Source organism: Mobula birostris, chromosome 21 (genome assembly GCF_030028105.1).
Source record: "Mobula birostris isolate sMobBir1 chromosome 21, sMobBir1.hap1, whole genome shotgun sequence".
Lineage (NCBI taxonomy): Eukaryota > Metazoa > Chordata > Chondrichthyes > Myliobatiformes > Myliobatidae > Mobula > Mobula birostris.
Window position 1 is genome coordinate 25,894,388 of NC_092390.1, and position 22,341 is coordinate 25,916,728.

The following is a 22,341-nucleotide window of genomic DNA, read 5'->3' on the forward strand; positions in this document are numbered from 1 at the left end:
GCCTTTTTTTTTTACCCAGAGAGTGGTGGATGCCTCGAATGTGTTGCCTGGTATGGTGGTGGAGGCAAATATATTAGAGGCTTTTAAGAGATGTTCAGATGGGCACATGGATGTAAGGAAGATGGAGGGATATAAACCTTGTGTAGGTAGGAGGGATCTGTTTTTGGGGGGGTTGGCACAACATTGTGGGCCGAAGGGCCTGTTCCAGTGGAATATCATTCTATGTTAAATGTTAAACTAGTTAAATAGCTTGCTTATAAACCAATGACTCTAGCTCAGAAATGGTTTGACCACAAAGCATAAAAGCAGAATAAATATAAATATAAAAGCATACTTACAGAACACAAATAGCAGTGCATGAGGGGATGAAGGGTGCTGAGAGGCTGATGTGGATGTAATGATGGTGGGACGGGTTAATGGGTAGAGATGATAATCAGCTTCACAGCTTGAGGTAAGCAACTGTTTTTGAGGCTAGTCCTGCTGCGGATTCTGCGTAGCCTCCTCCCTGATGCGAGTGGGGCAAGTAGTCCAGAAGCAGGGTGGGTGAGATCCTTCATAACTATAGATCATCATCAGAGCTAATGCAGCACAGTGTGACTGATTATCTGATGATTCTTTAAATGTTATGGTTATTTAAAAGGTTTTTTTGTAGTCAATAATTATCAGAGCTTTCTCATAGGAATGTCTGCTGAACTGATAAAAGGGCTCAAGATTAATCAAAACAGATCTGAACATAAAAGTTACTTTTAAAATAGCAGAGGTTAATAATGTCATGGAAAGATAGTGTTTGATACAGTTGTTTAAAGGCTTGTGGCATGAAGTTGAACATAATTTGATGAATACACAACCTATGTACTTTGGCTGTGAGGCAGGCAAACCCAAGGACTACTAATGGGTCCTGATGTAGAACCTTGATCTGAAACGTTGTCTGTTTATCCCTCGCTGAAGATGCTGCTTGACCTGCTGAGTTTCTCCAGCATTTTGGGTTGGTTACCATCAGGTAGGAGGTACAGAGATTTTCAGCATCTGCAAAATCTCTTGTGTTTATGGGTGGCAAAAAGGAGGAGATGAAGGTGCCCAGAACATGCCATGATGCCTAATATCGATTAGATAAGGGAAGTTGTGCAAGGTATCTTTAATAAATTGCCACAATTAAGTTAAAACTAATGTCAGATATGTTACCTTAAGATATTACCTCACTTGAACCCCTACACATCCTTCTTGAATAATTGTAATGCCGCAATGCCAAGTAGATTGCTGGGCTACTAATTAAAGCAATATGATGTAATAAAACTCATGACTTTCAAGGTAATATGAATAAAAAGCTACTTAAGAAAACCACACATCTATTAAGTAGTAAAACTTTTATTAAATATAACAGTGGATCAGAAAGTACAAAATATTTTGCCAGCTATGTGATAGATAAACTATTGGCACAAAGTATCAAAAGCATTTGCCAAGAAGTACACTTTAAGAACATACAAAAACAAAACTTTAGTGTTTATATTTGGCTCAGCAACATTAGACATATAGTTTGAACCTAATATAAGGTTACTCAATAACCTTAAATTATTAGGATGCATCTGAATGTTACCAGTCTTCACTTTTAACTATGTACAAATCACCTTACATGAAAATGTGCTATAGATCCAAACCAAAAATGCAAAAAGAAATGTGTTCATTATTTACAAAATACAAGTTTTATAATAATAACAAGTCAGTATAAACATCTTGCTGATAAGGTAATAGTCTGAAAATATTTAAGCTATGTATGGCGGTAAATGGAACAACCATATGAGGACTACACTCTGTAACTAATACAGCCACAATCACACAAACAATCTCTTAAGTGCTCGTTATGATCATTACGAGCATGGAAACCAACAAAAATAATATATCCTGATTTCACAATACTTATGATCACAGTGCTCTTTGCAAAGCTGGACCAGATGTGACCGTGGTATACCATCGACAAACATGTGCAGTTAAGTATCGAAGCTTTAATGTGTTGTTGAAATGAAAAGGCACAGCTAGTTCTTGATGTAACAGGAGGGCTGCCAGAAAACCGCATGCAATACTGAGGCATCAATTAAACATGTTTATTGTGGAACTGAAAGGAAATTATTGTAACCAAATGTTAAGTCCTCCAGAAGCAAATGTTGTAATAAGTTTAAGAAAGGCTTTCTTTCAAAGTATTTGCCCATGTTTAATTTGAGGGCACTTTTAAAAGGAAAGTGAAATTTTCCAAAGCCTAAATGAGAAACAAAAGGCTGCCAAAGATTTCAAGCCAAGCTCAGGAGTTGAACAAAGAGCCAGAATTGCATTTCAACACAAATCTTATTAAAGCTTCACCAACAGCTGCAGAGGCAACAGGAGTACACTGAAGAGGCTTTATTACAAAAAAAAGCAGAATGTTCATGGATGCCAACGTGGAATCTTGATTTCTTCCATTTTATTGTTCTGCTTCACTCTTGCCTCTTTTCAAAACATGCCTTGTTTACTTGAGATTTACAGTTTAAATATTTGACAAAATGTTATGCAGAACCACAGAAAGAACCCTTACAGCTATATTTTTGTAACCTTAAATGCAAGGTGGGTGGAATCTATATATAAAATTATTTTCCTGTAATGCAGCTATTATGAATTACTATTACCTCGTCTATATACAAATCTTTAACACGTGTGGTTGCCGGGCATTTAACAAGTGAGTTTGAGACGTTGCCGCGGCAACGTTGAATGTACGAAAACTGAATTAGAAATATTTACATTAAATTTTGAAATATTAAAATGGAGGCAAATGCATCACAAGTTATTTTGTAATTGGCTCTGCTTTTATCGATGTGAAAGTCTAGAGCTTAACAACTGTGAGAACAGCAATTATCTCCAAGGAAAAGGCGGGGGGGGAGGTTGTGGAATAAGCACGGTGCACTATTACACAATGTAGAAATTAAACACCACATATGGGTTCTACGAAAGGATTCAAAAGAATCCAAACAGACATTTACAGCTGCGGAGAACTTCCTGTAGTTATTATGTCTATCCTGTTCTGGAACAAGAGCACAATTCTCAACACATCCATCATCTGACACTGTGAAAAATGCAGCAATAAGACAACCAAAGCAGCACATAGAACCTGACTACAGTTGCATAAATTAAGATGTAAATGTTTATAGTGAATATTTACACCCATTAAATGTGTCGCTATTCTACTGGTGATAGTGTTAAGTCACAGGCAAAAAGATTTATGTACAAAGAATATCATTACAAAACAAACTTTACGATTTGTAGATGATAACAACACCGAGTGTGAATGCAAGGAATACGTAAGCCAGTTGCTGGTAGCTTGCAGTCACCAAGTCTTAACAATATAACATGGAATGTCCGGCTTATTGCTGTCTTCAGCAACGTTCACGTAATGAAATACTTATAGTTTTGTGCTGGGATGTAGAGAAGAGATTGGCGAGCTGGAATAAGCAACCTGCGGGTTCAGAGAACCCAGTGGATAAAGACTATGGTGCAAAATATCTCCATAAGTGGCCGCGACTGGGGTGGCAGCCGCGGACAGATGTCTGTACAACTGTGGGGATGCACCAGTCGAAGCCAAGATCTGTCTCTGCATCGCCGGAATCATGAAGGAATGGATTGCAAGTGGTTGCATGAGGGGAGAGAGCACAGCTTGATTCTTCAAGTATTGTAAGGGGTGGGCGTAGTCAACTGGGAAATGAGAGCTTAAGCCGTCACACATATCTTGCACCTGAGATACAAAAGCTCCAGGATACACACCCGGGAAAATTGGTGTTGGCAGCGGGAACTTGCGACCCTCCAGGAAAATCCCTGGCGGCAGGGCTTTGCTGCCTTCACCATCCAAGTCGAAAGTCTTTACTTTCATCGTTGGGTCCTTGGAGATGGGAGACACGGCCCGGTGCTTCTTTTCTGGGCTCTCACCGTTCCCGCTGTCAGTACCTTCTCTGTTCCTCTTGATGGGCTTTGTGGTCCCGATGACCTGCGAGCTGGCCTTTGAACACACGATAGGCCTGACAGCCTCTTCCAGCTTTGCTGGCGACGAAGGAATAGCTTCGCCGGTCTTGGCGCTGGCCACCATCGGCATTGGGGGGACTCGGCAAGCTTTGGGGTTGCAGTTGGAATGGGTTGGCTGTGTCCCCGCTGTCGTGCTTTTAGCATCCAGGGGCACTGATGAAGGAAGCGGTGTACCAGCCACATTCCTGGGCAACATCTTCTTCAACTTCGGAAGACTCAAGTCAGTGGGCTGCTCCTCTGCTGGGGATTTCACTCCAAACTTTTTTTCTGGTTGGTGCAAGTTTGAGAGATAACTTAGATATTCAGCATCCTGGTTTTTACGCTGCATAAACGATGAACTCTTATTCTTTGCGACATTGTGGTACTTTGACGTTTGGTCATTAAGGTGGTGCTCTGTGTGTTTATAAAGGTTGTGTAGGTGAGGGGAGGAATAGAAATCCACTAGAAAACTCGAGACTTGCGACGGCGGGCAACATTTCTTCTCAGAACTTTTGTTTTCATTGTCTGGAAGGTCGGAGGTGAAAGGGTAATGAGCGCCACTTTTGAACGAGTCTGAGCAATTGAGATGATGGTTGGGAAGGTAAGCGGTCTCCGAATCGGATAATTTATTCAAACCGTCATGCTTAAACGCTTCCCCTCGCTCATCTGAGCTTCTCTTGGGAACACTATGGGCGCGCTGGATGACAGACGGTCTATTAACAGCGGGCAGGTCTGATGAAGAGCCTTGTGAAAAACTACACTCAGTTTTAACCGGTTCCTCCCCGTTGTCGCCAACTTTTTTACTGCTCAGCAGTGGGGGTGGTGCTCCAATTGAATAGTTGTTGGGTAAGGTGCCACTGACTTGTGACAAGAGCTTCTTCTTGGCGAGCGGTGACATGATGCCGGGGTGTCCTCGTGAGTACACCACGGGCATGTAGCTGGAGCAGGCGTCATTTTTCGTGGAAGCTAGCACCTCCTCTTTCTCTTTGTGAGGGCAAGGCGGCAGGTTTGGGTTAACTCTCTCGGGCTGCCGTGCGTGCTGTCTCTGGGCACCAGGCAGCGGGTTGCTCCCGGGACGACTTTCAGTCTCCTCCTTGCGAGACTGGTCAACTTGAACAGACAGGACTGTCTCCCCCTCTGCTGGGACTGCGTTGGCAGCCGTTTCCTCCTGGACGTCGCTCGCCGGGAGGTCGGATGGGCACGGCGGTGGCTCGGGGTTTGGGCCGGATGTGGAGGCGTCCGTGCCCATTTGTCCCTCCTCCAGCCTTTGCACTGCTGTCACTGCCTCCTTGCCTGAACTGGGCGTGATGCCACCATGTTTTCCGTCTGGCTGCTCATCGCTGGCTTTGTCGTCATTGTCCTTGGGCTGCCCCGTTCTGGCATCGGCGCCTTCGGCGAGGTCACGGACCTGCTGCTCCTCCACCTCAGGGTCCAAGCTTGTCGCCACTCCTTCTGGCACAGAGACCAGCGTTTCTCTTGACATATCCATCTCCTGGGTACCTTCCGGCACTGAGGTTGCCTGGTTATTAAAGAAAAACAAAACGTCATTAATACAAAATCTATAAAAAAGAAAAGCAGATATAGATAAAAAGCTACCAGAGAAGTGAGACAAGAGCCTGAAAATAAATATTCAAAGTTTAAAAAACATCTTCTTCCCCTTCGCCATCAGATTTCTAAACTGTATGAACCTATGGAAACTACCTTACTATTTTTGCACTACTTACTTAAATTTTTAAAAATATATTTATTATAATTCATATTTTGTGTATTGTCCTGCTGCAGCAAAACAGCTAACTTCATGACACACATCAGTGATAAGAACCTCATTCTGATAAAGACTATCTTTATTTTTCACATGCACATCAAAACACACAGTAAAGTATTCCCTTTGCATCAAATTAAATCAGGGAGGATTGTGCTGGGCAGCCCGCAAGTGTCGCTACACTTCCGGTGCCAACGTAGCAGACACACCACACCATCCATGTACAAAGGATGGGCCCAGCAAGAATGTCCTGTGTCAGGAAAGAGAAAGAGCCATTATTTCAAGTCTGGGACCCTTTATCTGAACTGGGAAAGAAACAAATTTAAGTTGGAGGAGGGCAGCAATGAAACAAAGGGAATTCCGTTCACAGAGTGAAATAATAGCTAAGTTTACATAAATTCTTTCTTTCTGTTACAAGAAATGGCAATTTTTTGCCTGCCATCCCTTTCTGTATTTTCTACGTTTTCCTGTATAGTACTGTATACAACATTACACCGGTTAGACAACATTAGCAACAGTTTAGATTGAAGCAGTTTAATTGTGTTTCAACTACCCTAATACTTCACCCTAGGAAGGAAATTCCCTTTGTTCCATCCACTGTCCACCATTTAACTTGAATGGTGTTCAACCTGAAATGTTAACTTTTCTCTTTCCACAAATGCTGCCTGACATGCTGGATTTTACCAGCACTTTATTTTTATTTCAGGATCCCAGCATCTGTGATTTTTAATTTTTTTTATATAGTTTAGATCAACTACTTGCATGTACACAAGAAGATCTGCAGATGCTAGGAATCTAAGCATTATTGGAAAAGAGTGAACAGTCGACATTTCGAGCCAAAATGCTGCCTGGCCTGCTGAGTTCCTCTAGCATTTCGTGTGTGTTACTGTAGTTTGAACCTTCCGCTTTGTAAAACATTTAAGAGGCTTCAAAGTTACATGAATGTTGTGAAAAATCGATACCGAGACTTAGAAAGAAGGCAAGAAACCACAAGTGTGCTCCAAAAGGGTGGCTTTAGGGAATTGCTTTGAAAAACAAAGGGGAGCTGAGTATGGAAAAGTGTGTTCCAGAGCTTAGGCTGAAGGCAGCTTAAGGAAAAGACACTAGGTGACTTAGGAAATGGACAAGAGAGCAGTGTAGCAGGTAGGCAAAGCTTTTGTTTTGGAGGGTTGCACAGTTCTCATAATCACGTACCATCCTATTCCTCATCTTGATTAGGGAAGGGGAAAAGCTTCACTAAATTCTGTTGGATAATCCCAACACTTCAATTAAATGTACAACTCCACAATCCACAGAATCACTTTCACAGACTCATCAATCATGTTCTCATTATTTTTTGTTTTAAATTTACATGTTTTGTCTTCTTTTGCACATTGGTTATTTCAGTCTTTATTTATATACAGTTTTTTTCATAAATTCTGTTGTATTTATTTTCCTGTAAATGCCTGCAAGAAAATGAATCTCAAGGTGGGTAATAAATTTACTTTGACTTCCCTTACGAACTCACGTGGCTTGTTTTTGCTAGTGACGCTACCTGTCCGAAGAGCCAGCAGAAACTGTAACTTCTGTCTCAAATAGCTCAGCTGATCTTCAGTTCTTTAAAATGGAGACAAGTGTTCTGACATTTTAAAGTACACTATTTGAAATCACAGCCACATTTAAACCAGTTATTTTGCAAATAGATGGCTGAGGTCAGACATTTCAAATGAATTCTCTGTCTCAAGTACAATAGAAAGCGGAGACATAGATTTTAAACGGGTAGGACAAAAACAGAAAAACAATTAATCTGCCCAGCTGCTGGCTCATTCCCAATAACCTATTCAGAATGGTACAGCCAATATGTTGTGTGTGTTCTGGGAACCAAAAAACACAGCAGAAGAAAAATAGATTAATATTTTTGTACAGTAACTCTGGATTACAGCCGAGTATAAATCAAAACATTAATATTTAGATATTCATGAAATATTTTACTTTCTATTTCATTTATGTTTTCATAATCCATCATCTCTAATTGCAATTTCAACATAATGGAACACTGCATTGTAAATAATTGTTGACTTTATAATATTGAAGGTTACCATGACTACAATAACCTACTTTCTTTGGCATTTTCCAAGGTTATTTAGCAGCAAAGCAGTTACTAGAACATGATATCTTCTGGCTATATCACTTCCTAGTAAACAACTGAATCTGTCCTCGTTACAATTAGTAGTTGGCAATTCTGTAGTTCTCAGCCTCTCAGTGTGAAGAATCACCAGCCAGCAGCTTCCGTCAGGGGCTAGCAGAGTGGGTGTAGAGGACTGGCCTGGCCTCTGATGGGTCAATGTTGGGTCCTCGTACTAATGGTTATTATACTAATATGTCATTCAGCACCATTGCCGTTGGGATAATGTCCCTACTATTCCCTGTCTCCTGATTACAAGTCCTTGCCAATTTGCAAACGCCTGACTTAAACGAAGCCCACACATATTAATGAGTGTTTGGAAGAGCAGTGGCATGGATTTGCACTGATCCAAATCAGGGGGAGCTGCCCGTCACCTTCTGCCACGTGGGAACTGAGATCGCAGCTGTATCTCCAACATGCAAACACTTCAGTCCACAACCAGTTGACAGGAATGGAGTGCTGTTGTAACCTGGAGAGGGACTGTAGCAGCAATGACAATACCGACTGGCAGCTAATTAATAGAACAATACAGGCGCATCAGTCCATGATGTGCTGCTGACCTCTTAACCAACTCTAAGATAAATCCAACCCTTCCCTCCCACATTACCTTCATTTTTCTATCACCCTTATGCCGAAGAGTTTCTTAAATGCCCCTAATGTATCTGCCTCTACCATCACCCCTGGCAGGGCATTCCACGCACCCACCATTCTCTGTGTAAAAAAAACTATCCTCTGACATCCCCCTATATTTTCCTCCAATCACCTTAAAATTATGCCCCCTCGTATTAGCCATTTCCCACCCTGGGAAAAAGTCCCTGGCTCTCCACTCAATCTATACCTCTTATCTTGTACATCTCTATCAAGTTGCCTCTCATCCTCCTTCGCTCCAAAGAGAAAAGCCCTCACTCGCTCAACCTAGCCTCTTTAGACTAATCCAGGCAGTATCCTGGTAAATCTCCTCTGCACTCTCTAAACCTTCCACATCCTTCCTTTGAGGCGACCAGAACTGAATCCAATATTTCAAGTGTGGTCTAACCAGAGTTTTATGGAGCTGCATCATTACTTTGTGACTCTTGAACACATCACCAGCTAGTCCTTCCTCGCAACCTAGTGCAGGAACAGTGGGAGTTACATTAAGGAATTAGGAGTTATGGGGAACAGGCACAGAAGAAGAGTGAGGTGTTGATTGAGGCCAGTGATGACTGCATTGAGCAACTGGATAGGCTTAAGCGGTCATGTGGCCTGCTCCGTTGCTATTTACTTGTAACTGAACGATAAAGTTCTATGTAATTACAAAGGTCAGAGAAGTAGCAGTTTATTATCGCAATGGGATTTCCAGACAATGCAATACTTTCAAAGCGTGGGTATAACAATGTAGAAAAGAACTATTAATTTGCTGCTCACAAACAGATGCAGGGGAGGTCTACTTCATCCCTTTTCACACACTCTTCACCACCTCAATCAGATCAACTCTTCTATCTCAATTCCAGCTTCCTTACCCCAAATCCTGTGATCACCTCAGTATCCAAAGATGCACCAATTTCCATCTTGGATTGATTCAGTGGCCTGAATTTTGCTCAGTTTCATGCTGCATGTATGCCACCTGATGTGAAAATCCCAAAGCCAGATGCCAAAAGCTCCAGCTACACTTGACCATTAGGTTCAGTGTTGGGAGTCCAACACTGGACAAGAAGCTGGCTGGGATTCCCCAGCACCTAGGCTCTACAAGGCTGGTCACAATGACACCGAGCTGATTTCAACAAGGAAACACGAGGCAGTTGGTCTTAGCCAACAATCCCATTTCTAGGATCTGCTCCCTGAAGATGCAGAGCTAGGAAGAAATAAGATTACTGCAAAGAACTGCTCCCACTTATTAAACCAAAGCCCAATGTTTGAGTGGCACTTTGGGATGATGTGTTTGGGGTACAAACTCCCTTAAAGATTCACAACTTTTTCTGTGGAGCAATTTCTACCATCTTAATTTTCAGGATATGGTCCTTAACTCGAGATCCCCAACTACAGGGAAACATCCTTCTTCACCTTGAGGTGAATTTTGTCGTTTATCCAGATCATCTCCCATTCTTCCACGCTTTGAGGAACATGGAGACATAGACCACTACAGTACAGAATCAGGCCCTTCGGCCCATCTAGTCCATGCCAAATTGTTATTCCACCTAGTCCATGTACTTATCAAAATTCCTCTTAAATATTGAAATCAAACCCATATCTACCACTTCCGCTGGCAACTCGTTCCACACTCGCACGACTCTGAGTGAAGAAGTTCCCCAAAAGGTTTTCTTAAATATTTCACATTTCACCCATAACTTATGACTTCTCATTCTAGTCTCACCCAACTTCAAGCCTGCTTGCATTTACTCTATCTATACCCTCATAATTATCTATAGCTCTACCAAATCTACCACATTCTCCAGATCTCCAGAGAATAAAGTCCTAACCTATTCAATTTTTCCCTACAAGTCAGTCCTCAGATTCCAGCAACACGCTTGTGAACTTGCATTTACATGAATCCTGGAAAGCTGTATCTAACAGCAATCCAAGAGTAACAGTAGGGACTCAGTGCCCTCCATTCATAAACTCAAGAAATTCAAACTCAGCACTTGCCAGCATCACTGTAATCCCGTGAGAAAAGTAACCCAAAAAAAATCATTCCAACTTGAGCAACCAATGACAAGTACAGCTAGCAGCTGAATACATCAGTATTTGCCTATGTAGCAGAGGTTAAACGCATGTGTTTATCACGTCAATGCTAAAATGCATTCATCAGATATACAAAATAAACTTCAGCACTCTTTCTGACTTCTTCCCCCTTGCTTTCCAGTCTTGATGAAGGGGCTGGGCACAAAATGTCAACCATTTATTCCCCTCCATAGATGCTGACTGGCTTGCTGTGTTCTTCCAGCATTTTGTGTGCGTGTTGTTCCACATATTAAAATAGAATCTACTTTCTTGATTTTGCTGTCTAACGTGACAAAAAAGGATCAGTTGACGAACAAATCAATGGAAGTACTTAAGCACAAATGAGTCAGCTCCCACTCCTAATCTTACCCTCCCGCATATCTCTTCCCCCCTACATAATTTCTTCTTAATCACACCCATGCTATTTGTTCCTCTATTCTCAAGGGTAGTAAATTTCACCCTCTAACCACTCTGTGGGCATTGAATTAATTAGTGACCACATTATTTTCAAGTTAGTTGAAATATTTTCTAACTTAACAGATTATTTCATGAAATTAAAGATCTATATCAAGCCACTTCAGAGAGAGCAGCCCTGTCTATTTAGTCTTTCCTGAAAGTTATTACCTCTTGGTTCTGTTATCACAGACTTTCTGTAATAGAATGCTTGATGATCTAAGGACTGAAACCACACAAAGACTTTAGGAATCTTGGCCCCTTTCCCAACTCTTCAGTAACATTGTTTTTGATCCATTCAAACTATTGAAATCTTCACCACAGGAAAGTGTTGCAATATATTTAAAATAAAACTACCAATGACTAATTGCGTAAAACATGGCTACAGCAAACAGCAAGGATATGACTCAGGCTGTGTTCTAAAGAGGAAAAGGGCAGCACAAACTACTGAATTGCCTCATTAAATTTCAAATTAGCGTTGCACATTTTAATTAACATGTTGATAAAACAATACTTAGAATCTCCATAACCATTCTGATAACCAAATATCCTGTTATGGTATCTCATTCGTTGTGGTAAGGATACTGATAAAGCTTACTATTTTTTGTTTGATAAATAAAATTGTTCCTTAGTCACCAGAGAAAACCACACGTCTTCCTGTAAAGTCCTTTTTTCTCCCCATTAAGTGACAAAAACCACAATGGCAGTTGGTCGTCATAACAACATATACAAATTTAGAGGAGAAACACTTGTCAACGTTAAAATAGAACTTCAGTGCTCATATTTGACATTTTAAGATGATGCACTTGGTCTGCCTGACTTCAGCTCAGCCTCCAGGTTCTGTTTTGACTACTCCCTTGTGATTTAATACCTCATTCAAAGCCCTCCCCTCAGTTACTGCCTCCTTATCCTCCATTCAGTGAGCGCCTTAACACAACATTGGGTGTGAGGTGTCAGGGAGGGGCAGCACCTCTGGTAGGGGAACATGTTAGTCCACCTTTGGTCCCCACCTGGCACTCAGCTCTCACCTGTGGCTCCCCATAGCTGTTTTCATGCGACAGCAGCCACACCCCGGGCAACGGCTTTGACCAGGTGAGGGTAGCCGAAGGGTCTCAAACCCTCGGTGAGATAGGGAGTTGTCTATCCCAGCATGTGAAGACAGACACCGGCGGACTGAGCGGACGAGACCAATGGAAGGTCCAACGGTCAAGAAGGCGGTCTCTGCAAGCATCGTGGAACGTGTAGAGCAGGACCAGACACAGAAGACGCCCTGGTCATCCACTGCGCCTAGTCCCATCTCCAGCCCTCTAGACTCTGTCTTGCCACTGGATCCAGATGGGAATTGGGAAGAGAGAGTGAGGCCGGCGCTGCGCAACTCTCCCTCACTTAAATCCAAATCACGTGCTAGTCTCGACACCATCATAATGGTGTCGAGGTCCTCGTCGACGTCAACGATGGACAAACGGTAATACAACAACAGCATTCCCACCACTTGAGTCTCAGTTACAGAGCTCACACTGGAAATGGCTCGTTGGGGGAATGGAGGTGGAAGGTCAGTGGCTTTGAATTTCTTAGTGTCAGCATATCTGAGGATCTGTCCTAGAACCAGCACATAAGTGTCATCACAAAGGCAGCACAGTAGTGCCTCCATTTTCCTAGAACTTTGTGAGGATTTTGCATGTCACCAGGAACTTTGATGATCTTCTATAAATGCTGGTTGCATCATGGCCTGGTATGGAAATAGCACCGCCCAGGAAGTGGAGGATACAGCCCAGTGCATCACAGCCAAAGCCCTCCCCAACAATGAGTACATTTACACGGAGCACGGGCACAGCAAAGCAGCACCCGCTATCAAGTCCCCCACCATCCAAAGCCATGCCGTTTTCTCGCTACCACCATCAGGCAAGAGGCACAGAAGCCTTAGGTCTTACATATCCAGGTTCATGAGCTGTTATTACCCTACCTGAACAGGCATGGACAGCTTCGTTCACCACCTCTCTAATCAGACTCTGTGACACACAGATTCACTTTTAAGGGCTCTGCATCTCGTTCTCAAGTTTGTTTTTATCTACACAGTTTGTTTTCTTTTGCGCAATGCTTCTCTGTCAGCCTTTGTATATCACAGTTTTTCGTAAAATTCTATTGTACTTTTTTTCCTGTAAATGCCTGCAAGAAAATAAATCTCAAGGTTGTATATGGTAACATATCTATACTTTGACAACAAATTTACTTTGAACTTTATAGTGGAGAAGCCTGAGAGGGAACCTGATAGAGATGTGTAATATTATAGGGCAAGACATAACAACGTTTCTCTGGAGGAGAGGTTTTCTGGCCAGGGGTAAGCGGTCTAAAGTGGATACAACGACAATATTTTTAAAAAAAGAGGGTGGTTAGACTTTGGAACACACTGCCTGACAGGTTGATAGGGGTGGAACAGCGAAATATGTAGATAAGCACTTGAGTGACAAATGCATAGAAGGCTGCAATGCCAATGCTAGCTGATGGATTAGCATTGATGGATAATTGGTTAGCATGGATATGATGGGCTGAAGGGCCTGTTTCTGTGCTGCACAACCAGTGGCCGGTGGGGTGCCGCAATCAGTATCCCCCACGACCAGAAGCTGGAAGTCAGGTTCCGATCGTCCGGTGTGAACGACAATCCCACAACCCTATGTTATTCCCATATGCACAAGTCCAGGTGCACAAAATCGACTCCCTGCGGCTGGTAAATTCCCTTAGAAAGGACGTGCACCTTGTAGGCCGTCAGACTGCTGGCTGGCCTGTTAGTTGTCCCGGTTCATGGCATTTACTAAGAGAAGATATGCAAAACAGATCTACCATTTTTACTCACTGGATTGCAAACAGAAATGAAATCAAAATCTGATCTAAAAACTACACACAAAATTGTTGGAGCTTGAAAAAGGACTGTGTTATTACAGAAAGCCCAAGATTTATAACTATTATGAATAATGTACCATTCGTTTTGACCCTGAGACCTGTAACCCAAGTTGTTGTAACAGCATGTCCATGCAAATCCCAAGAGCCACAACTGTGACCTAAATACCCTGCAATGTGACTGTGAGCCAAGGTGGCACATCAGTGGTGAAGTGTACGCTAGGAGCCGGCTCCCAAGACCAGTGTAATGCATTACCTAGAACCACAGTCATAGAGTCCATTCAGCTCATCTAGTCAATGCTGACATATTAATCTGCCTCGTCCCATCAACCCGCATCTGGACCATACCCATCCACATACTTCCAAGGTTCTCTTTAAATGTTGATATCGAACCTGCATCCACTACTTCTGCTGGCAACTTGTTCCACACTCTCACCACCCTCTGAGTGAGGTATAGTCGTTCCCCCTAAAACATTTCAACTTTCATCCTTATACCGTGAGCTCGAGTTCTAGTCGCACCCAACCTCAGTGGAAAAAGCCTGCTTGCGTTTTCCCCACCTATACCACTCGTAATTTTGTATGCCTCCATCAAATCTCTCCTCATTCTCCTGTTCCACAGCTGTCTGACAGATCCTTCTGAGCTTGTCAATACGCTGCAACATGCCTTTGTGAAATCTGAATGGCAGCATTGTATAAGGACTTCATTTACTGTTGAATAAACTGTCAAATTAAGCAGCATGTTAAGACAGCCCTTTAGCTATAAGTCTGTTCAGCTTGAAATACACTTAGCAACTTCAACAGCATGTCTGAACTCTATTTTACTATTACAACTACATTCCTCCAACTCATTTATTTGCAGTTTTCCATCTCAATCCATACATTTCTTGACACTATTATGTTGAAGACCTACAACCACGAGACACGATCAATTTTCCAGTTACCTTTGCTCCTTCACACAATCTTAAAAGTTTCTTCCCCTGGTAGTTAATCTGATCAACCATTCTAGTTAGCCCCACCCCCTCTATTACCTCAGCCACTGCATTGTAAATATATGCTAGGATTTACATACTAATGCATATTTAAGCCATATCTGTACTTTAACTTCTAACTTTTTTTTTTGGTATAATTCTTTACTCTTTTTAATTGTTGAATGTTGTTTTCTGCTGCATATTACACCCTGACCAACACACCACAGTAAATTCCTAATACATGTAAACGTATATGGTGAATAAAGTTGATCCTTGATCTCCACCAGCTACAAGCTTCAGCGAAGTTAAATCTCTCCAAGTGGAACATTAAAGACTCAGTGACAGAGGAAGTGTCTTTAGCAGTGAGATGTTAGTATAATCAGCTGATCTCTGACATACATCAGTGAAACATTAGTAATGTCAGCCGATTTCTGACACACATGAGAGCTGGGTTTAGTCAAAGAGGTTGACTAAAGTACAGGTCTTTAAAAGGAACAGAAGGAGAAGGAATTGCAGGAAATGTAAAGTGGTGGAGAGATCAATGTGCTAACTAACCATTTAACAAGGCTCTAATATGAATGTTTCTTCCATGGCCTTAAACCATCCACAAGGGAGATTGGTTATATATGGGGGGGGGGGGCGGGTGGTGGGAAGAGTTTTATCGATGTCCGCATAATGAAGAAAGGGTCACCTAATTTCAGACCCTGTTCTTCCCTGCTGCTTTTAAAAGACAAGAAAGGAAGAGTCTATTTGTGATTACTTTGCTCTAAAAAGTTTTATTCAATCTCTCAGGAAGTGTAGAATTGCATGAAAATACCAGGCAGATGAACAAACCATGGAAGACCAAAATATATTCTGCAGTGTTAAATGGCCAAGCTGGCTTCTGCATGCAGAACAACTCTCTCGGGGTCTGATATGAATTAAGTGAAAGCAATACAGCATGCATCTGTGTTTGAACAGGAACTAATGGTTAACATGAGGAAGTCCAGATTGGTCAGTAATGTACATTCGTATCATCTGCATTCAGGCATATCAAATGCATGTATTGTACATTCATAAAAGCCTTGAACAGTGTAGCTACAGCTGCACTGTGATCATTTCTTAACTCAAGCTCTCTAACATGGCTTTGAGCATTAGGTCAGACATGGATGAGATTGCCTCACAAGAATATGTTAGTGTTCTGGCCCTCTTCAAAAGTGGCCTCTCATCTCTGAGGTACTGACAATGCCACATCCCGAAACGTCCTACCAAAGCTGCTGCAGCCTTTGAATGCAAGTTTCTGATTAAGAGAGTGAAGTGCAATTTTGCAGACTCATTCCATGCCGTGAGGCCAGACTGATACGCAGACCTCTAGGCATCATCATTGGTTCTGCACTCAAATCAGCATCATATTAAATTATTCTAAAAAAATCCTTGCAGACACCCTCCACCATGCAAACTACCTTTTCCAAAAGCTCCTTTCTGAAAAACACTATAGGGCTCTTAAAACAAAACCTTCACACCATCTTTAAAATTTCTTCTCCCAGGCAGTTAATCTGATCAACCCTTTTAGGTAGCCACCCCTACCACCCTCACCCCATTACCCCAGTCCCCGCCCTGTAAACACTTTAAACCACTTTTTATAATGTTGTTAACAATGCAAGTACATACTGGTATTATGCACATTGTATTTCCATATCTGTACTTTAACCTCTAGCTTTATTCTTTATATAATTCTTTATAATTATTTAATGTTGTTGCACCCTGAGCAACATGCCACAGCAAATTCCTAATACAGCTAAATGTGAATAAAGCTGATCCTTGATACAAGTTGTGGATCAAAATGGAGAGAATGACAGGGCAGGAATACGACCAGTCTACAACTGCAAATGAACAGCCTACTGTTCAAACTGGCGGCAGAGGGCACTAGGTGGTGATGGGATTGTAATCCCCCTTCCTCCCCTTTGATGCTCACAACCCATCTGAGAAAACACTCTGTTCAAGGTCAACAGCTCACCCTCCAGAAGCATCCATGGGCTGAATTAATCTGCCAACTAGGGACGTTTGCCAGTCAGTCGCACAAGCTCCAGTTATTAAACATCTGGATCAAACAGACGGGGCTTGCACTGTCTGCCTGGCCCAGGATACAAAGGGCACGATCCTAGAGTGGGGAAGAGACACAGAGGTAGGAGATCTGCTGCAGAATGTGACGTAGCCACCAGAAGCTTAGCGGCCCCCTCCTACAAGCACTCAGCGAAACTTTGGCGGGGGTTTATTGTTTTTATCAATGGCCGAGCTACCTTTGCTGAAGTGCAGCCATGAAGATGAACTTTTAAGTGCCATATACATTTATATGTATTAGGAATGTGCTGTGGTGTGTTGGTCTTAGCATGACACACAACAAAAAGCAACAACATTCAACAATTATCAAGAATTATATAAAAGTAACATTATGGGTTGAAGTACAGATATGGAATGAAATGTGCATAGATCTGTAAAAACCAGCATGTATTTACAATGTAAACAGCCTGATACAACCCTCCATATCCCTCCCATCCATGTACCTATCCAAGACTCTCTAACCCTCTACCCAGCTATATGTTCTAATACTAGTCCCAGTGACATAACCATACCGCATGGAAACAGGCCATTCAGCCCTTTGAATTCATGCCAACAATCAAGCCTCCAATGATACATTTGTCCCATTTTAGTCTACTCATATTCTTTCACTCTGAGGTGGATGGCAGACTCTTGGGTGGGGTATATTGGTAGGAACCACGGGGAGAATAAACAGCAGTGTAAAATGGTGCTTAATGGTCAGTGCAAACTTGACACGCCAAATGGCCCGTTTCCATATGGACTCACCTGTTCACTGGAGTGTACTGACAGTGGCCAACTGGCCCAGCAGCCTCACGTGGCTCAGGAACGTGGGAGGGAGCGGGGGCACCCAGAAGAAACCCACACTCCTACAGAGAGAACATGCAGATTCCACGTGGACAGCAGCAATGGGAGGGATTGAACCTGGACTACTGGAGCCATGGCGGCAGCTCCACTGGCTCAACAACACAGGAACACGACTGTACACCATTATGGTCCTGCAGCCGAAGCATCCAAACACCCTCTCAGTGTTCAACGCAAGGGTCAGGGTTCTTCGTTATCAGTTCTGTGCCAAGCCACTAGGTGGGAGCATTCCACTGCTGAGAGACAAAAGCTACACTCTCTGTACACCCCTCCCTTTGAAGTACATGATCCTGATTGCAGTAGACTCTTCCCCATAAGGATTTGTACTCTGCTGCTCTGCCGCTACGTTTGGAGGGGAAGTTATAAAATTCATTAATGAACTCCTTGCCAGAAAGTGGAATCAGAAATTATTTCCAATCCTAGGCAGCTCACAATAAAGACATAAAAACTGGCTTCTAATAAATTGTGCAGGTACTGGAAATCTGGAAATCCAGAGTAACTAACACACACACACACACACACACACACACACACACACACACAAAGTGCTCGAGGAACTAAGCCTGTCAGGCAGCATCTGTGAAGGGGAATAAATAGTTGACATTTTGGGCTGAGACCCTTCACCAGGAATGGAAAGGAAGAGGGCAGAAGCCACAACGAGCTTCTAATACCTGTCCACACATGGAAAGACCAACAACCACTGTGACCTATAACTGCAGTGCAAACATGGCCGGTTGGCTAAACGAAACCCGTGTAGTGCCACAGGAATCCGCTGACGACGTGTGCCAAACCAACAACGATGCCTAGGATAGCTGCAGAGATGGGGCAGGAACCAGAACACATGCTAAAGAGCTTGTCCAGCAGAGGGAGGCACCAAACGGAACAGCAGCGGCGTGTGTCGAGTCAGCTAGTAAACACACTCCTCAATCCACAGATCACGGATAAAGCACTTCCAACCCCTCGCAGTAATAATGGCTTCAGTGGCAACTTGAAAACGGTGGGAACTTGAAAAGGAACGTTACCAAACTAAATGGAGACATGAGGGGGGATGACCAAATGAATAATTTTAAGGTAATTGGAGGAAAGTACAGGGGTGATGTCAGAGGTAAAATGTTTTCTCCTCGCACAGGGAGTGGTGAATATGGGGAACATTCTGTCAGGTTTGGTTGTTAGCGGCATTTAAGAGACTCTTAGACAGGTACATGGATGAGATATGTAGGAACAAAGAGTTACACTGATTTTATAGTTGGCTAAAATATCGCCACATGTTCTATGAAAAGGCAAGAGGCAAGCTTTTAGCAATAGTCTTGAAGATGTGTTAAAAAGAAAACCCAAAAGAGCAGGGAATTTCAAGGCAGGTTATTCCACAACTTAGGCTTACAGCTGATGTAAGCAGAGCAACTAATGAACAAGCAACACATTGCCCAATACTGACGGCTAGTGGAAGTTGTGCACCATTTTGACTTCATTTTCTTGTTGCTGGACAATTCAGGGGTTGGCAGAGCTCAAAAAGATCAGTGAGATCGATGGGGTCAGGCCCCATGGAGGGCCTTAGAACAGAATATACTGAACTTGGAGTGAATGCAAGGCAGCACTCTCAGGGATATTGGGTGACTAGGGCTTGGCAACTTTGTGGAGAACCAGGCCAGTCAGTTTCGCTGGAATAGTTGGGTCCAGACTGTAAAGGAGGCCTGAATGGGGGAGGAGGGGTGAGGAGGAGAGCAGCAACAGCAGAAGTGGCGAGAAGGGGCCGTGTTGGGCAGTTTCAGCAGTGACACAGCCACGCTGACTGAAGCTCTAGTCAGGGTAAGTATGGTGCCAAGGCTGCAAACAGTCTGGCTTAATTGTAGATAAATGACAAACATACACGAGAGATCAGAATGGTGGCTGGCTGGACTGGACATTTCCAGGACAGGACAGTGCACGACTTGGAGGAAGCTTGCAGGTAGCATTTCCCACCTAGCTTGCTTGACCCTACAACCATCAGGCTCCTAAAACCAGTACAGATAACTTCACTCACCTCAGCTGTGAGCTGCTTCCACAACCTGCAGACTAACTTTTGCACATTTTTGCACAGTCTTTATGTATAATTTTTCATGAATTGTCATATTCCTTTATTTTCATGAGAAAGCCTCCAGGAAGATGAATCTCAAGGTAGTATATGGTGAGGTTTACGTACTTTGATAATAAATTTACTCTGACCTCTCAGTGATAGAGGTTTGAGAGATTCTGTTGGAGAGGCTGGACAGTGGATGGAACCAATTGGTAAATGATGTCGACAGCCGTGAGACATAGGAGCAGAATTAGGCCATTCAGCCCATCCAGTCTGTTCTGCTATTCCTTCATAGCTGATTTATTAACCCTCTCAGTCCCATTCTCCTGCCTTCTCCCCGTAACCTTTGACACCCTGACCAATCTAGAACCCATCAACCTCCATGTTAAATATACTCATTGGCTTGGCCTCCACAGCCAGGAGACAACTACATATGAAAAATGAACCTATGTCACCTCTGGAAATCAACTCTTTGAACATGGGTCAAGTAGACCCTGTGGACCCCAAACTGAAGAGAGGTCAGGTTGCTAACAATCCATAACTCTGTCTAAAACCAGATGATAAAGGCATATAACCAAACAATGTGAAGCAGTATGCAATTGGTCACATGGATATGGTTTAATACAAATAATATAGCAACAGGTTGCATAAAGCATAAAACAATATCCTCCTAACCACATAGTGCATATGTATGTATAAGCGCGCGTGTGTGTGTGTGTATGTATATATGTGTATATATATAGAGAGAGAGAGAGAGAGAGAGAGAGAGAGAGATAAAGAGATAAACAAATCATGTGACACAAGTACACATGAAACCATGTGACCACAGTAAAACGAAAATCAGACCATGTGGCAAAGACTAATGTGACCAAATCACATTTGAATAGTACAGATTAAAGCATTTGGCAATACTACACACCAGATTACACAAGAGTTTTGCGCCAAACCAGGGAGCAACGGTGTAAATTAATAGCATGATTTGGCAAAAGCTGCACAGTTATCTACCACCCTACAACTACAGACTGGAGTAATTCCTGTCTTTGCAATGGAGTACCAATGTAAAAGTTGTAGGTTCCTTGGAAACTTATTCTTAACTGAAAGGAAAATATGGCCAAGATATCAATGCCAATAATGCTTGTGGTTAGACGAGAGTATCTGCCCAACACTTAATGAGATTGAATGGTTTCAATCCTGCCAATGCCACACCACTGCAGCTTAGCAGCCTTTGTACAAATGGCAAATTATAGAAACGAATGGGAAAGCTTCAACAAGTATCGTCTATTTCCAGCATGCTGAGCATCTCAAACAGAATACCTGGCATTTTCGAAAAGCATAGTTAACAGTGACTCACAATGTCATAACACAAAATTGTGAACAGGCACACAACGGAAAAGGGAACAACACTAACCTCACAGTTCTCTTTCATTCTCTGAGTAGTATCCTTTTCTTTTTTCCCTTTTCTGATTTGCTCATTTTTCCGTTTTGTTCCAGCTGCCTTCATCTTGCTCTCTGTCTCCTGGGGGCTGTTCTCCTGCTTCCGAGGCTTGACTGGAGGTAGAGGCTTGTCTTCTTCCCCTTTGATATATCTTTCGTACGGCAGGATCAGCCTACAACAGCCGTGAAGCACACTTGGTGAGAGAGAGGCTCAGTGCAAGCATGCCACTGCTCTGACCTTTATTACAGAATCAAACATAATGGAAGGCTTGGGGAGAGGAGGATGCTTTCTCAGAGGATCACATCAGACTACATCGACTAGGCAGGACGTGCAAAATACTTAGCATTCTCTGTGGTTTTCCTGCATTTGGTCACCAGGAGGCAAAGTGATGGTGAAAAACCAATATCTGAGGCCACAAGGCGATTATCTGTTTGGTCAGTTACAGCCCTTGGGAACTGGGTAAAATTCAAGCACGAAAGATGGAGTGGAAGTGTGTGTGTGTGTGTGTGTGTGTGTGTGTGTGTGTGTGTGTGTGTTTGTGCGTGGAGGGGGAAGAATATGATAAAAATGTAATTTGCTATCCAAGGACTGTGATTGCTAATAAGTCAGAGGGATTAAAGTTCAACCAAAGCAATTATAAATATAACTTGCGTTTCAACAAGTCTGTCAGAAATCCGCTTTGCCTTTAAACCTTGCTCATCTTGAAACAATGATGTAATGATATATTACCATCTGGGAAGCTACTGTTCTTTTTTCCCTAACCTGCAAAAAGCTAACAATGTAATCTTGCAAATATTTTATTTCCAGAGCCTAGATATTACCAGCATGGATATTAATGCACATTCTCCTTGCAGAAGGGGGCCTGAACAAACTTTTATTGCCAAGGAAATGGCAATTTGCCAGCGATAAAGCTCCAGTTCAAGACTACGGGGTATATTTATCATTAGATGCCATTAC

At 42.7% G+C, this 22,341-nt stretch overlaps 1 protein-coding gene across 2 annotated transcripts in view; it reads right to left on the reverse strand.

Moving 5' to 3' along the window:
* Nucleotides 1-1,383: 1,383 nt before the first annotated feature.
* The window catches only part of arid5b (AT-rich interaction domain 5B), a 145,698-nt gene continuing 124,740 nt past the window's right edge, over nucleotides 1,384-22,341 (reverse strand). For both annotated transcript variants that reach the window (XM_072239197.1, XM_072239196.1), the window contains 2 exons: nucleotides 21,358-21,556; nucleotides 1,384-5,536 (listed from right to left, as the gene is read on the reverse strand). In XM_072239197.1, coding sequence (XP_072095298.1) covers nucleotides 3,425-5,536; nucleotides 21,358-21,556 — 2,311 coding nt within the window. In that variant the 3' untranslated portion in view covers nucleotides 1,384-3,424. The remainder of the gene's footprint in view (nucleotides 5,537-21,357; nucleotides 21,557-22,341) is intronic.